The sequence below is a fragment of the Bubalus bubalis genome, chromosome 24, assembly GCF_019923935.1.
Source record: "Bubalus bubalis isolate 160015118507 breed Murrah chromosome 24, NDDB_SH_1, whole genome shotgun sequence".
NCBI lineage: Eukaryota > Metazoa > Chordata > Mammalia > Artiodactyla > Bovidae > Bubalus > Bubalus bubalis.
The window spans coordinates 20,026,229-20,044,092 of NC_059180.1; the positions used below are offsets into that span (position 1 = coordinate 20,026,229).

The 17,864-nt window shown below is 35.1% G+C and overlaps 1 protein-coding gene across 2 annotated transcripts in view; it reads right to left on the minus strand.

Annotated features, from left to right (window-relative positions):
- The window catches only part of RBBP6 (RB binding protein 6, ubiquitin ligase), a 34,395-nt gene that overhangs the window by 11,987 nt on the left and 4,544 nt on the right, over positions 1-17,864 (minus strand). For both annotated transcript variants that reach the window (XM_006071159.4, XM_006071158.3), the window contains exons 2-10: positions 17,349-17,448; positions 14,997-15,033; positions 10,531-10,575; positions 8,412-8,500; positions 8,189-8,285; positions 7,689-7,828; positions 4,662-4,834; positions 3,040-3,143; positions 2,591-2,928 (exon numbers count right to left, since the gene is read on the minus strand). In XM_006071159.4, coding sequence (XP_006071221.1) covers positions 2,591-2,928; positions 3,040-3,143; positions 4,662-4,834; positions 7,689-7,828; positions 8,189-8,285; positions 8,412-8,500; positions 10,531-10,575; positions 14,997-15,033; positions 17,349-17,448 — 1,123 coding nt within the window. The remainder of the gene's footprint in view (positions 1-2,590; positions 2,929-3,039; positions 3,144-4,661; positions 4,835-7,688; positions 7,829-8,188; positions 8,286-8,411; positions 8,501-10,530; positions 10,576-14,996; positions 15,034-17,348; positions 17,449-17,864) is intronic.

Consider the following 17,864-nt stretch of genomic DNA (forward strand, 5'->3'; position numbering starts at 1 on the left):
TGGAACAACAGACTGGTTCCAAATAGGAAAAGGAGTATGTCAAGGCTGTATATTATCACCCTGCTTATTTAACTTCTATGCAGAGTACATCATGAGAAACGGTGGGCTGGAAGAAGCACAAGCTGGAATCAAGATTTCTGGGAGAAGTATCAATAACCTCAGATATGCAGATGACACCACCCTTATGGCAGAAAGTAAAGAGGAACTAAAAAGCCTCTTGATGAAAGTGAAAGGAGAGTGAAAAAGTTGGCTTAAAGCTCAACATTCAGAAAATGAAGATCATGGCATTTGGTCCCATCACTTCATGGGAAATAGATGGGGAAACAGTGGAAACAGTGTCAGACTTTATTTTCTGAGAGCTCCCTTGGACTGCAAGGAGATCCAACCAGTCCATTCTAAAGGGTATCAGTCCTGGGTGTTCATTGGAAGGACTGATGCTAAAGCTGAAACTCCAATATTTGGCCACCTGATGCGAAGAGCTGACTCATTGGAAAAGTCTCTGATGCTGGGAGGGACTGGGGGCAGGAGGAGAAGGGGACAATAGAGGATGAGATGGCTGGATGGCACTTCATGGCAAATAGATGGGGAAACAGTGGAAACAGTGTCAGACTTTATTTTTTTGGGGCTCCAAAATCACTGCAGATGGTGATTACAGCCATGAAATTAAAAGACGCTTACTCCTTGGAAGAAAAGTTATGGCCAACCTAGATAGCATATTGAAAAGCAGAGGTATTACTTTGTCAATAAAGGTCCGTCTAGTCAAGTCTATGGTTTTTCCAGTGGTCATGTGTGGATGTGACAGCTGGGACTCTGAAGAAAGCTGAGCACCAAAGAATTGATGCTTTTGAACTGTGGTGTTGGAAAAGAGATCTTGAGAGTCCCTTGGACTGCAAGGAGATCCAACCAGTCCATCCTAAAGGAGATCAGTCCTGCGAGTTCACTGGAGGGACTGATGCTGAAGCTGAAACTCCAATACTTTGGCTACCTCATGCGAAGAACTGACTTACTGGAAAAGACCCTGATGCTGGGAGGCACTGGGGGTAGGAGGAGAAGGGGACAATAGACGATGAGATGGATGGATGCCATCACTGACTTGATGGACATGAGTTTGAGTGAACTCCGGGAGTTGGTGATGGACAGGGAGGCCTGGTGTGCTGCAATTCATGGGGTCCCAAAAGCCAGACACGACTGAGTGACTGAACTGAACTGAAATACTTGCAGAGTTCAAAAAATAATAGATCTGCAGAAAATGTCTGCAGTACACAAATATTCTTACTTCAGGAATGCATTATCTGTGATGATAGGATTATAAGGTTTCCTTTTGCATGTAACTAAAAAATTATTAACGGGAAAAAAGTTTTAAATTACATCTTGTTGTTCTAACACTATTCTCCATCACACTTGCATTAAGGTGACTTAAATCAAAGATGATGTAAACTTCTGGGGACAATGAGCCAGACTGGACTTTTGAAGAGTTCTTCATATGTAAGTAAAATGTATGATGAAGGAATCTTGTAAAAAGTACAATCTATGAAATGATAGAAACTGGTGCAGTTTTAAGACTACTAAAGCTTAAAAAAAAAGTTGCAAAACCAAAAAGAGAAAAAAAGGATTTAGAGTTAAATTCTACTTCCAGCTCTAGTAAGTCAAAAAGGTACTCTAAGCTAAGTCAATGAATAACAGACCACTCCCACTATTAATCAAATGAAAGGCTGAACTAGATCAGTGGGATTTTATTCTTTTTCATCATGATTTGTGACATGATACTCAAGTTTCCTGTGCTGTACAATAGGATCTTGTTGTTTATCCATCCTATATATACAAGTAGTTTGCAGGGATCTCTTTAGTATACTTGTAAAGGTCCTACTCCTAAAAATTTTGCTTCTGGGAACATACCAGATGCTTCTGGCATCTTAATTTTTCAAAGCTGGTTCATTTTTTTAAGACTTGGACTTATAGAGCCACTGGACTATATAGTCATAGGTCCTTTTCATTTCAGAAGCGGTAGGATTTAAGTGAGGTTTTGCTACTCTCCTACATAATTATGCTCCAAAACAATTATTTCTGACCTTTATACCAGTGTTTCATCCTGTCCCCTCTGTTCTTCTACTCAAATCTACTGTTTTTTAATACCGTCATTATGACCATAAGTGAACGCTCCCTCCTGTGAACTGCAAAGCTGTTATGGGATACTATTCAACATTTAAGAGGGGTTGCTGGCAATCTGTATAGTTTTTGACTTTAGGACACTTAATCATTTACAAATGAATCTCCTTCATCTGTTTATTCCTCCAGTAAGACTAAGTCATTTCTTTTTTTTTCATTTGGCCATGCTATGTGGCTTATGGGATCTCAGATCTCCAAAAGGGACTGAACCCGGGCTCCAGCAATTCAAGAGCCAAGTCCTAATCACTGGACTGCCAGGGAATTCCAAAAGACGAAGCCATTTCTTACAAGTCACCCACCTTACTGAATACAGTAGGATGCTACAGACTGCCAGTCACTAAAACAACAATTTAAGCAATATACAATTAAAAAAAAAACGTCTCTGGTCTCAGTTGTTTCCTAACAGTGAGAAATACGGACTTACCGAAAAGGTCCATCTGATTTTTCTGAGTGGACTGATATGGAGACTGTTGCAGTTATATCAGGTACGGGGGCTGGGGCAGAAGATGGATTTCCAGGGACAGGAGGGGCCAAAGAAGACTGATTAGAGGTTAGTGAAGACATAGATGGAGCCGGGTGAGTTGATGAAGATGTCACTGGAATCATCAGAGGATCTTGCTGTCTTGATATTGGAGATCTCATCAGAGGCTGTAGGTTCCGCTGGATGAGTGGTCTTGGAGGTGGTATTGGGGGAGGGGGTGGGGGTAACTGTTTTCTTAGTCTTTTCGTATAACCAGTTTCATTTTTGAAGTTATTAACAGCCTACAGACACCAAACATAAAAATGCAGAAAAAGATGTAGTATTTACTCAAGCACAGTTAAATCAAAAGATTTTTTAAAAATTTTCATAAAAAGGAATATAAATATAGCTACCTGTCGTAAGAACTTATTGGCAATTAAAGCGTCAGGAGAGACGTCATTCTGATGACATGTTGGACATGTATGTTCATCTGATTCCAAGAGTGCTGTCCTTATACCTATGTATAAGATTTTAAATATTAACAAAAGCACAGTTAGGAACCCAGTTTTTGGCCATGAATTGAAAAGATGTGTTCAGTTACACTACTATTTTCCAAGCACACATTACTAATCACTTCTATTCTTAGATTAAGAAATTTAAAAGTAAATTTTAAATTTAAGAAATTTAAAAGTAAAATTTCTCTCCTGGTATCACTCCTCTGCTCTAACCTCTACCTTAAACACAGAAGTAATGGATATAAGCTAAACAAACATTTAAATTGAGAGAAAGGACACTCTTTCTCAAATACCATTCTCTTGGTTAGCTAACATCTAATGTATTATAGGGAGAAAATAGAAATATAGCCTAGAAAAAGACAAAATCATTATGTTGTAAATACAGGGCTTTAAAAAAAGCAATCACTTAGGAATACCCCAGTGGTCCAGTGGTTAGGACTCTACACTGCTGAGGGCCAGGGTTAAATACCTAGTCAGGGAGTTTAGATCTTATAAGCTATGTGGCATAAACAAAATTTAAAAAGGCATCACTAGGAAAGGGCATTAATATAGCAGAAGCATTATTCAGGCAAGGAAATCAGAAACATCTATAGCACAGCAGGTAAGAAGGAATACCAAATTACAGATGTACTGATTATGCTTCAGTATAGTAAAAAAAATTCCAGTTATATAAAGTGGTTTGTAAAATTTAAGACACACTCTGAAACAAGCCTTAAGTAACCTCTTGACTTTTGTCTTCACTGAAGAGGCTCCATAACAAAGATTTGTATTCCAAGACTGTCTTTTCTTATTTTTCTTTTGGCTGCACCACATGGCACACAGGACCTTAGTGGATCTTACGTTCCCTGACCAGGGACTGAACACCCTCCGACTCCCGCAGAAACACATGGAGTCTTAACCACTGGACCACAAAGGAAGTCCCCCAAAGCAATCTTTAGGAATGAAAAGGACCAAAGCAGGACTGAGCAATGGAATTTTTAGATGACATTATTTTCATCTGGGTAAGAAGGGAAAAACTTAAGGTAAGTGGCAGAAGAGAATCAAGTGCTAATATAAGATAAATGACTAGGAAAAAAGTCACAAGCAACCCCCTGGCAACTGTTTGGGTAATATGTTTACAGACCATAGTTCTCAATCACCCTTAGGAATTTTAGAGTAAGCTATTTTTCACATTCCTAGAAAGGGACTTATTTTTAAAAAATACTTTGGAAATGTCTAAGGCCCCAAAAGCTTTTAAATTTCTCTATATTGATACCATTTAAAACATATTTGAAACAAAAATCCTACATTTTATAAAACCTCAGTAAAGACACCTTGATGAAGGTAAAGAAAGTGGTCAATTCTAAAGGACAAATAGACTTTTTTTAAAAAAAGGAGCAAGAAAAAGTTATTAAATGTTCACTGATGAATGTATCAATAATTCATGTTTTATCATTTAAATACATATTGTTGCTAAGAGCCTTTCCAAGGAAATACACACACTCTAAAATACGTATCTTCAAAGGTTCAACATTTCTTACATTCATCACAGTAACTGTTTCCACAGCAGGGAATGACAACAGCATCAGTCATAATATCTTTGCAGATGAGACACAACAACTCATCTGGGATAGGATCATCTTCTTCTGAAGATGATGATGGTTCTTCTGGCAAAAAAGGTGGTTTTTCTTTCTTCCCAATTGCATATGCCTCTCTGTAAAAGAAGGTCTTAGTGTTTTAACACTGTTATGGGAAAGTATTTCCAAGATATTTATATATTTTACTATACAATAGTGGGAACTTATAATCTAGTATGATGCCAAATTAGTTTATACAAGTGTAGTACTTTCCAAAATAAGAAAGCAGTTATGAATATCCTCCCCTAAACAAAAAGATATAAAACAAAATCCTAAGAGAGTATAACAAAACAGAAAAAAAAGCCATAACATTGGCTAAAAGGATCTTAGATTCTGTATTTCTAAGAACTGTGAGTCAGAGCGGTACCGTGACACAATCAAGCACCACAAAGCTCTATTTAAATGGCAGAGCCAGGGTCTGAGCTGCAGTGGTGGCCAACACCCTAACCACCGCCCCCCGCCTGCCGTGTTTCCTGGAGAAGGCTTCTCCCTCCTGAGCCTAACAGTCTCCAAACCTGTGAAAATACTCGTGTGAATGTCACAATACGGGAAACTAAAACTGGTACTGACATTACACAATTAAGGTGGATAATTCAAAGGAAATATGTCACTAATCACACATCAATAATTAATAAACAGAATTAGACTTCAGAACAGTGGTCTTATACTTAGTATTATGAGAGATTAATCTATGTATAGACAGTCGGAGTAGGAAATGGCAATCCACTCCAACATTCCTGTCTAGAAAATTCCATGGACAGAGGAGCCTGGTGGGCTACAGTCCATGGAGTCACAAAGAGTTGGACATGACTGAGCACAAGAAATATTAATGATTTAATTAGAAAAATGTGTAAAAAACTTAAAAGTAACACCTCATTAGACATTTGGGGGTCCATTTTTTTGTAAAAATTTTGTGGAAATGTTGGATATTAAATACATTAAAAACAAAGAAAAAAATAAGCCATTCTCAGACTTAACACCACCGCTTCCAATACCCCCATCTTCTCTGTAATCAGGCACATTCGTAAAACATAGGAATTCCTAGAGAAATCTTTTCTCTTTCATTCAGGAACAGAGTGTGTTCAACTCAATGCTAAAAATGCAAGAATCTCATCTGGACAGAGCAGGGTACCTGAGGTGTGTTATTTGTGTTGCAGTTGCTCCATAGACATCACCACGATTCCAGAAATAAGTATCAATTTGCTTATGCCCCATTGTTCCCAATTTGTGAAAGAGGAGTCTCCCACTGCCCAAAAGAGAGAAAAGAAAAAAAAAAAAAAAAAAAAAGAGGAGAACAGAGGATAGAAAAAGAAACAGAAGAAGAGTCTGAGTTGCTTATCAGTGGTGTTAGTGGCGAGGGTGAAAGTTTCATTTAAAATATTTGGGTTCCCATTTTCCCCAGTATTTGCTGTGTGTTTGGCACAAATGCACTTTTGTATTCCAGTATTCAAATAGCAATGAAGTTAATTATTAGTTATGAGTTTACAGGTGATGTTAATTTTTCCAACACAAATTTCTACTTAAATACTTTTACATTTACATCTTATTGTATTAAGATGAAGCGGTCTGCTCTTAAACTTTGTCTGTAAAAAGCCATCAATTTCAACCTAAAACTGTTTGGATGCATGTATGAAATGTCTGAATTAGAAACAGCATACAACAAACTGCTCTAAGATGAACCACAAAAACACACAATGGTAGACTGATAAAAAATAGATGGGAGTGAAGTTGAGAAAGTGAGCAGGGTTGGGAGTTTAGAAAAACATTAATTCTTATCTGTTAACTAAAACAATGTATTTACCTACTCAGAAACAATCTTTTTTCAGCATCATTCTCTAAGCATAGCAGTTTCGTTGTCCTTACCTGCTCATCACATTTTGATAATACAGCACAAAGCAGACAAAAACTGTTCTTAATAAATATTCTGTCACTGGGAACATGGATATCTATTCTTTAAATTGATGTTTCTCAAGGCATGCCTTGAGCATCCTCTAACCTCATATTCTCCTGGAGGACTTGTTAAAGATGCAGACTGAGAATATAATCCCTCGGGGGTGGGGAGAGGAGTGGGACAGGGCACCTAGACTGTTTTAACACACTTCTGCAAGAGATTCTTATGTACAATAAAGTTACAGAGTCACAGTCTCAGGGAACACTTAATACTGTGTTTCATGTTGTGTGAGTTTGCAACAGTTGAGGGTAATCAAAAGATAATTAAATTTATTAATAAAAGCAGATAAAATGGGAAGTGACCCAGCTGAACTATGCCACTAGGTTTCCTGTCTATTCATTTCATTAAAAATTGGCTCCTAAAATAAAACCTGAGAACATGTGAAAAATAAGCATTAAGGTATGGCTTACAGAGCTACTAACAGTTTATAACAGAAAAACAGTTCTGAACTGTTATATAACAGATCTCAACTAACAGTTTATAAACCATACTTGAGAATCTTAAGATTCACATAGTATATCCAAGCTAGTCAAGATACTTGAGTATTTCCTTTAATCTTCACACTTAAATCTGCCTTGATATCTTGCAGAACTTTTATTCTTAAGCCTCTTGTTTCTTAAAAAGTCTAAGACACTTCACTTGTTCATTTAAAAGATGCAAATAGCATACAAGATTATGTAGGAGTATGTATGTGAATGAGGAAGAAAGCAAGGAATGACAGAAAAAAGAAAAATTAGAAGACCACAAGGAAAGTGGCACTCACTGGTAACAAAAACCCCAAATACATTTTTAATTTGCTTTAAATGGAGCAGACTGCAGCGTCTCATTCTTAACACAGAAATGCAACATATAGACTAAGACTTGGTATACAATGTTTATAAGGAATCCAAGTAGACAAGTTACAAGCCCAAGATTAAATAAAACACTATCACCTGGATTGACTGTAATCTCCACAGATCATACCCAATTTGAATACTTACGCATCTATAGTTGGTATGGCATATTTTCCAGTGTTGGTAAGCATTGCACCTTTCATGTTAGGATCTTTCACTTCCATCATAAAACTTCTGGGAATTCCAGTGCTCTTTTTAATCCTAGGACCAGATTCAAAGTTCTTATCCTACAGGTAGGGGAAAGGAGAGAGGAGGAAGAGAAAAAGCAGTTGCCATTATTTAATAATATGAGCTAACACACAGTATTTACTATCTGCTTGTATTGTCTGTAGAGCTTTACACGTATGATCTCATTTAATCCTCACAACAGCCATGTGAGCTAAGTAGTACTATCACTATCTTCATTTCACAGAGAAGAAACAACAGGCTTGGAGACATTCACGTAACTTGCTCACTCAGTGGCAGTGTCAAGATTTGACACCGGTAGTTTGGCTCCAAAAGCTGTGCTCATTTGCCACTATAACGTAGAAGCCAATATTTACCAAGAGAAATAATATGGCTAAGGAAAAATTTTAGTTTGAACTTACCCCATTTGTTGGGCAATTCTTAATATAATGGCCAGGTTTACCACAACGGAAACAAGTATAAGATGGAGGTGGTGGACCTAAAGGTTTCTTCATGTAACTGAAAGGGGAAAAAAAAAAATTACATGAACACAAAGACTTAAAAAAAAAAAAAAAGCTTTTGACATGGGGGGCTGTTAAGTACCACCCCAAAGTACATACTAGAATAAAGTACTTATAAACTTACTTGATCGGGTCGTATTCATGGCCAGATTGCGACATCATTGCTTTAATTTTATCTTCTTCAGAAGCATTGGCTTCAGCCAGATTGGCAGTCTGTTTAACAGGTAATTATTTGACACACACATTAGAAACACATTTAAGACCACACAGCCAAAGACAACACCACTCATCCTGTAAAGAGCAATATCTAATCTTGCATAAACACAGTTATTTACAAGTATAACCTAGAAGAGGCATGGGGAGTGCCTTAGGTCATTACATGATGTTTGGGTGTCTATAGGGTTGAAGAAAGTCCTGGGGGCACTCAAACCTTAGACCCTGTTTGTACCTTACATTAAGATTTACATACTACTCTTCTAAGTTAAAAACTGAGATTAAGTTAGAGAAACACTTGACATTTTTAAATATTAAAAATAATTCAAGTGTCATAGCATTAAGCATCAAGTGTCAAGCACACGACTTAGAGGTAGGGCTGGGGATAGGACACTGAACATATTATGCAGCAGATACTAGAAACAGAAGGCTCTTTAAGTAGTGGTGCCAAATTTAAAATTAAGTGCAAAGCACATGCATTGAGCATTCAAATTATAAATCCAACTCTCCAAAGATTTATGAACTTCACCTCTGAGGTATTACATACAGTCGTCTAGATAATAAGCAGGGTCTAAGGGAGTGAGTCCTAATAACTTGAATCTTCAAGCATCTAGCACTCATTATCAGCCATTCATTAGGTTTTAGCTTTACATTCATCCACAAAACAAGCAACCAGTTTTAACACTTTATTGTAATTTTATATACAAAGAATGCTTAACATTAACAGAGCTTAGAACAACAGCAACATTTACAAAAAACTGGATTACAGATGTTGAACAACTAATTTGTTTGAACCCAAACATTAACTTACAATAGTTAAAAAAAAAAAAAAAAGTCCCCCAAACCTCCAAAACTCCCCAACTGCTTCCCACAAAGAAACAATGGAGGAATAGACCAGAACTCAAATATGGTCCTTACAGTACAGAAGACTTTAAACAGTGAACTATAAGTTGCTAAAGATGTTAACTCTATGCTAAACCACTTTGTATTAAAAAATTATTGAGGTTGGTTTTAGAATTATCAACTTTGTACTTTTCCCACAACAGGAGTTTAAAAAGCTGTATTTGTTACTAGGACATTTTGGGGATACATTCTAGGGGATAAGGACAAAACCTACAACAAAGCCAAGGACAAGATAGGGACAGCACTAATGGAAAACTTGTCTACTCATTCACTTTGGTTGCTAAATATAATTTTATATTTCTGATAGAGGGGAAAAAAGGATTTTTGGAAAACTTCCTTCTTGGCCCTCAAAACACTACCTGTTCTCTATCATTTGCCTTTTTTCCCCTAAAGGCATAATTTGCAAACTAAGTCTATTGTTTTAAAAATTAATCCATCACTAGTGCTTTCCCAAACAAAAGGTACACACTGTTGAGCAGAAAACTGCAAGCAATCTTATCGCAAAACATGGCATATACAATGATTTCAGGAGGTAACAATTTGCCCCTCTGCCAAACATACACATTGGTATATTCCTGCAAACAACTTTATACATTTACACAATTCATGTAGTCTGTGTTCAAACAAATTAGGTTGTTTAAAACTTTTTCTAATGCAGACAGACTACGAGTCTATAGCATAGAGAAACAACTGTATCACATTTAAAACGTTAACTTTCAAGGGATCGATTCAAATATTCAAGAAATAACCACGCAATTGTCCATGTAAAGGAAAGCTTCTATTTTGGCTGCGTAAAGTCCACATAAATTACAGCCAAAATCAGGGAATTCCTCCAGAAATCTGTTAGTTTCCAATGTATAAATAAACAAAATGTATGAGAAAAAAGGCAAGTAAGTGTAGCTTCATTTGTTTCTTCTGTCTTGAAGATGAAACGCCAACATTATGGTGAAGCAAAATACTCCCCCTATCTTCTCAAAACGGCAGCTACTCTTTACAGGATAGTAATAATATGTACAAATGTTTCTGCAAAGTATTTCCTCCCCCAACCCCTCTTAAAACAACTGCTCCACATTAAAAAAAATTATGATGTTAGAAAAAGATTTATATTTTCAAGAATATATATATACCTTTGTAAGCTGGGCCAGAGAAATAGACGCAGAAGAGTCATCAATCTGTTCATAAAAAATTAAACACACATTCAAGTTCCACACTGAAAACATCTGAAAGTGATCATTTACTCCCTATTGCCACTTAATGTTCAAATATTGGGTATTTTTATTAGAAGTTTTTGAAAGAATGTTATCTTGTTTTAAGCTGAAATGTAGCTCACCCAACTTATCCTTTTCCACACATCTCACATACAGTAAATAAAGGCTAATGGTTGAAGGGGATGCTATTACAATGAGAAAACAGTAAAGAAAAGGATAGGAAAGCTGCTCAGTGTGGTGATTAAATACTAAGAGTTCCAGGTTTATCAGTGGTCTCTAAAACTAATGATGCTCAAGACAATGTACACTAGAAGAGAGAATAAGAAATCTTTCTAACTTTCCTATAATGCCAGTATACAACCCTGTAACAACAAGCAGCTCTTTAAAGGCTCAGATAATTGCTTTAATAAAACAGCTCCCAAATAATTGCTACTTTCCCACTCTTTTGAGTACGTACTGCTCGGTCTGAATAAGTTTATTCTCCCATGCAAAGCATCAATAGCTAATCTCGCCAAAGAAACCACAGCTTTATGAGGGCAAAAATTTTAAGCCAAATAAAGGGAAACAAAAGGCATCCTGGGGCAGGGCAAACAGAGCAGTTATAGGATGGACTTCAATATGCAGGGGAAATAGTTACTTTAATCAAAGGGAGCAAGTATTAAACATGGATATAAGAGGGCTTTAAAACACGTATGTTCAAATGTATTTAAAAGTGCTTCATTATTTGTTCCCCTGAACTCTATTAATATCAGTTTTTAACAAGTGTTTATGCATGGGTGTGTATATGTATACACACACACAATCTTTAGCGTGTAACTCTAAAGACATGATTTCCCTACAAGTGTACCAAAATGAAAACATTATCAGCTTCCTATATAGTAAGTGGGTTGCTTATTCAACATGTTACAAATTTCTCATGCATTACTGGTCAGAACTCTTCTTTAAAATGGAGAGAATGTAAAGAGATGTCTGGATCAAAGAAAAAAAAAAGTGAGTCTTCATCATGCATTTTTCAAGGATTCCAAAGAACTGAGAGTATTTGAAAAAGAAAAAAAAAAAGCAGCATGACTTGGAGCCCCAAATAGAAATGTAACCAGTTTCAATATGTAGTTCTTAGCTTAATGCCACCACAGCAGGAATGCAATAAATGGAAATAAAACTAATGTTGGCTAAATTTAAAATATAACTTATACAGGTCTTAAGAGTTTTAAAAGCTAGTTTGATGGATATTACTGTTGGGATGTTTATCTAAACAAAAGGTTCTCAGCTCCACATTGAGGGACTGTAGAGTCCATAATGCACTAACCCCATATACATTCCTAGCCATATAATCTATCAGTGGGTTGAAGTGTTCTTTCCTTAAAGAATGAATATCTCAAGAGGTAAATTTAGGAAAGAAAAATTGAAAGAACACAGCCTATTTTTACCCAGAAAAATTCTGACCTATTCAATCTATTTTGAAGAGCGTAACGTTTTATATCAACCAGGAATTACCTGAATTTTAAGAAATAAGGACTGAACAAACTGCTGTCAACCATCATCTATGCTATGTTTCTAATCAAAGAAACAAATAGCCTTTTAAAATAGTCTTTTACTATATAAAATATGCATGCTGATCACTTCCTTAGAAAGAAAGCAGCAGTTATATTACACTTTTTTACTGCTGAAACCAAAAAAAACTAACTTTTTTGTTGTTCTTCTTCCCCTCAAATACAGCTGTCTTTTTGTTATTATGCCAGGCTTTCCTATTCTTCCTTTGGGCCAACTTGTTATTAGGAGTATATATTTAGTTATGAGTGCTTTTAGATATTCAACAGCTTCTAAATCACTTTTTTCCCATCAAATAATCTGTGGATTCTTTACCAATTGAGCTATAAGGGAAGCCCCTATATATAGCACATTAATACCCTATAAAAATACAAGGAGGTATAATTTACCACAAATTTAGAAAGGCATCTAATTGTTTTCTACATATAGAAAGATATTAAGAAATAAGTGAAAATGCCGACAAGAAATGATTTAAAAATGAGTAGGAATTTATATGTATTAAACATCAATTAAAAAAACCCTACTTTAAAAAAGTAGTCTCTAGAAACACTGATTAATATGCACACTGTGGACACGATTAAAATTAACCTACCTCTCTCACATCTAATTTGTGGTCTTGCTTCTGGGAGCAAGAATCTGAAATCTTTTATGTCAACTATACTTGCCTGAAATTAAAGGATCTTACAAAATGTAATTCTGATGAAGGCCCACAGCTTTGGAACACGGAAGGATAACTACAAACAGCAAAGCTGTGCAATATAGAAACAGCCATCCTTGATTAGAGCTGGCTTAAGTTACCAAAAATGTACATACATTTACTTTTACTAATCGGAATTAAAAAAATCTGGCTTTAGTGATTTTGTCTTAATTGTGAATGTGCATAGGACATCTAAGTCTCCTAAGATGGGCACTAATTATGCTTTATGAATATATTTTCTCGTATTTTAAATGTCAGCAAATGTACCCCAAGCAAATAATGGGGATATTATGTTATCTAATTTCTCCACTTCAAATAATTCTACCTAAAAATTAAAGCCACTTTTAGTTATTTTTTTTTTAAAAAAGAAGAAAGAAAAGAGAAACCTAAATAAGCATAAAATAAACTGCTTCTTATAAGTGTAATACAGACATGCCAGGGAACACACAAGGCTAAAAGAATGTTAACTTTATTTATGAACATGTGATCTGTGCTTATACACATGCTAATAAACAAAAAGGAAATAATTGTTTTCAAGAAATAAAACTTCATCTGAATTAGTTTAAATACTGTATAAAATGTACTTTATACAAAATGTGTTACATTAACTACTACAGTCACCAGTATAGTCAATCTAATTTGTGCTAGCATTTGGATACATAAAAATCAGTTTTAAACCAATCACCAGCAAAACAGAAACTTGTGGACAGTTTTTACAGCATTATGCTTAAAAAAAAAAAAAAAAAAAAAAAAACCCAAACCCCCCAAAAACCATATACCCCAAAGAGGGAAAAAAACTCCCAAAACACTAAGTTTTGATTTTTGAATCACTATATTTAGTTCCATGAGAACTAAAGGTCATATACTTTAGAAAACAAGTCCAAAGTTCAGATATTCTATGTTATCGTGTTTAAGATTCAATGATCCAAGGTTAGTGAAAATACCTGATACACAATTAAAAAGATCACTAGTATTTTAAAAGGATAAAGTTGAAAGAGCAAGCAATACCCTTAAATTCTAAGTGAGGATTTCAGACATCTTGTATTGTGTACAAATCAAGCCTGAGCACTCAAATGTTTAGAGAACCATCAAGTTTTACAGAACTCAATTACTACAGATCTCTGTTCTGAACCGGGTGTTTCACCCTATGACTTAGGAATGCTGCTACCTTTTACTTAAAAGCTCAAAGTCAAAATGGTGTCATACTTAAGGTTACTAAGATGTTAACCTGGTTAAGAGGAGTTACCTTTGATAAGCTACAGCTTTCAGTTAGCTTACAATTAATGCAGCATTTTAATACCTTATGAGAAAGAGGGAATTATTTTAATCCGGACAACTGAGCAGACTAGAAGTATAAGATCTCTATTAAAACTTGAGTACTCAATTGTATAAAATCATCAAAATCATCGACGAGACATTGTATACTTGTAGGGGGCCCAATTCCAGGTTTCACTTTACAGTACAGATGTCAACAAAGAATAGGAGCTCAAAACTGCCAAATAAAGCAAAACTAAATAATAAAAGCTGCGTCAATGGTCTCTGGAAAGCTCTATGACGTGTCTGAACTTGGAGAAAGCATCAAACTTTAAATATAAGCTTTGGATGTTGCTAATGCATTTTTCAAAGCCATCAATCAGGCAGAAAAAAAGAAAAAAAAAAAAAACCCAAAAACCAAAAAAAAAACTAAGTGATACAACGTGAAAATGGCAAAATATACATTCCAAACATTTTTTTTTATTGCAGGAAACAAAAAGCACACAACAGCCTGTACATACATACAAAATACTAACTATAGACAGACAGATGCAGAACATGTTACCATGTTCATCAGTGTAAAACCTACACGATCTAAAAAGGATCATACATTAACTGTGCAACACCGTGTCATACAGGGAGAATGCTACCATATTTAATATGAAACAGTGGTTTTTGGGCACAAATTACCCATTTCTACAAAATAAAGTGTGTAAATTATGCCACATATATCCATATTCAACTGAGCTGTCATCAAAATACATTTTATTTACAATATGTACTATGATCAACTGGATATTATGTTCTAAAAATGATTTACTTCACTGCTACATTATAAAGGAAAAAGCAACGTGTAGAAAAAGTGTGAGATTGTGTTTTTACATACTGCTTTTGAAGTTCCCATCACTGGTTCAGTTCGACTTCTAAAAAGACAAAAAGAAAAACAGCATTAACTCTCTGAGTAGCTATTAATCAATTTTTGTGCTAAAAACGTCTCTCCAATCATAAATTTTTTAGGAACACAACTTTTCCTTGGCACAAAGATTTAAAAACAACCAATTTCAGAAGTAATAAGTATACTACCTTATTTAATTTTTACTACCTTTGAACAGTTTAAGATGCATTTTTGGTTTAAAAAAGAATCCATACGTGGTAATTATAGATGTGTATCTTTCTACCTAAAATAAATGTTTTCTGAAAAGTAGTATGAGGATTTTGTTATTCAAGAAACTTTGTGGCTATTTCTTAATAGGTTGAACAATTATATTAATCCTCACTTTTTTAATAGGTACAGATGAGAATTTTCATACCCTGAATTACCTTACAGCAAGACTGCTGCTGTAAATATTTTATAATTTGGAGCCCTGAGAAACTGTTATGCTCCAGAAACTAAATTTCAAATCCAGAAAGACAGGTTGGCAGTTTCATCTTTTTAAAAGTCTCAACACAGTGACCAAGATAAAATAGGAACTCTATCTTCCAGAAAAATCAACAGTTTGACAGTGTATTTTCGTTAAAAGAATAAGTTTAATAAGTTGGTTATGGAGAATTGAACTGATTTTTAAAAATATATACACAAGTAAGTTCAAGAAGGAATTCCTTTAAAAGTCCACCCAGGAAAGGGTATGAGGGTCAAGTTGCTAAAATATAGCCTGCAAAGGCTTAGATTTAGTTTTAAGTTTATGCTATCCTGACAGAAAAATGTTAGATAGCATATGAAAGGAATTTCTGGTTTGTACATGACTGGGACATCCTGAGATAAAAATGAAAGTTTCATTTACTAGTATTTGCTCAACAAACTAAAAAACACTTCATGAGGCAAGTATATTATAAAAGAAATCAAATACATAGTGAATTACGCATGCAATTCTGTAAGAGGCAACTATTTCCCCATGTACTTTAAACAATTCTCTCCCTAAAGTTTCTGAATATCAGAACAATCTCCTGAAACTGAATGTGTGCTATTTTTACAAAGCACTTAGTAAATTAAGGTATAACTTCACACTAAATTCTAGGAATTAATTCTTCCCTTATAATGTCTCAAAATTATATAAAGCTAAAGGTACATAGCTCACTTGGTATTTACAGAAGGAAAAAAAAAGTCTTCAGCTTTTAAAGTTACTATACAAAAGATTTAAGAACCTCCAAATGTTAAAATATGGAATAGAACTTTAAACTAAATGAGAACAGTCTTAGAAAGAAAACTTGCCCACATGAAGCAAAGCTCCAGGAAATGACTTTATTTTACCTCAATTCCAAGAACACATTCCATTTCCTAGGACTGGCAAATTCCAGAATGTTTCATTGACCAAAAGCAGAATTTGCCAGAATTTCAAGTAAGTCTATCTTACCTCTGAGTATTTTTTAAATAGCCCAAGTTGCTATCCTCCTCACAGATTATACTGAGTTGGCCAAAAACTTCGTTTCGGTTTTTTCATTCCATTGTTTGGAAAAACCTGAAGAAACTTTTTGGCCAACCCAATAACTGTTATCAGCATTAAAATGGCAAGAGAGCAGAGAAAGTTAGATATAAAGTTATAATCCTGCCCTTTTAGTGAACTCCTTAAGCTATAGACCATTCCTAAGTATTACCACTATAATTCCTACTTCAATAAAGGGCATTTGCCATGTGCCAGGCACTACTGAATTCCTCCAATTCCTTGGAGTTACATATATTTTATTTTGAGGAATCTGAGGTACAGACTTTAGGTAATTTACCCAAATACAATTTCACACAACTGGTGTGAAACAATAAATGGGAGTCAAATCTAAGCCTGATTCCAGTGTCTGTGCTCAAGAATCCTATAAACATTATCGCTTTCCAACAAAGTCCCTTATTAATGAGAAGCAAATACTAGCATTACTGAATACTCCTGACGCTGACAAAATATTTAGGACAGATTTCAAGACACTTACATTCTTGTAGTGAAAAAATGGTAGGGGGGAAAGTGCCCAGGTAATAAAAACCAACGAAGGGGAAAGATTTACTTATTTGAAGATCATTTGCTTTTTGTTAGTATTACCTATATAGATCAAAAAGCCTACTAACTCTTACTTCTGACTACAGTTTAACTGGGGAAAGAAACCAGGAAAACAAACATTCTCATAATTTTAAGGATTAAGAAGACATACTCACTAGCACAAAGTAATGAGTTCAGTTCTAAAGTATACCTTTTCCTTCTCACAAAGTAAAAAGTATTTTGAGAACTTGCAAATGTGGAATTTCATAAATACTTACATAACATATGTCTTGCTTGTAGATTTAACACCTCCAATAGGAATTCTTCTAACAATTACAGATGAATTTTTAGGAATTAGAGCATTATCATCAGTATATTCTGTAAATAAAAGGATAAAGAGTTGAATTTCTATTTAGAAATTTGGGTAAGTCATAGTCCTCAAGAATTAGAAAACTTCAACCAGACATAAATGTTATGGGAAAAGAGCATTAATAACAACATGTTCCTTGCATCGAGATTATTGTCAGAACAAATATCCAAAGCCATAAGGAGTTAACACCAAATATGTCAACAGGTTCTTGGTTTTGGCACCTCTACCAGAGATGGAGGTGGAACCCCAAGTCTCAGGAAGACTAAGTCGTTCTCTATTTAGCCAGTAATGCTGAACATCTGAACTATATGAGGAAAAAGTTGTCATTTAGAATGAAAATATTTTCTCTCTCCTGGTGACTCAGATGGTAAAGCGTTTGCCTATAATGCGGGAGACCTGGGTTCAATCCCTGGGTTGGGAAGAT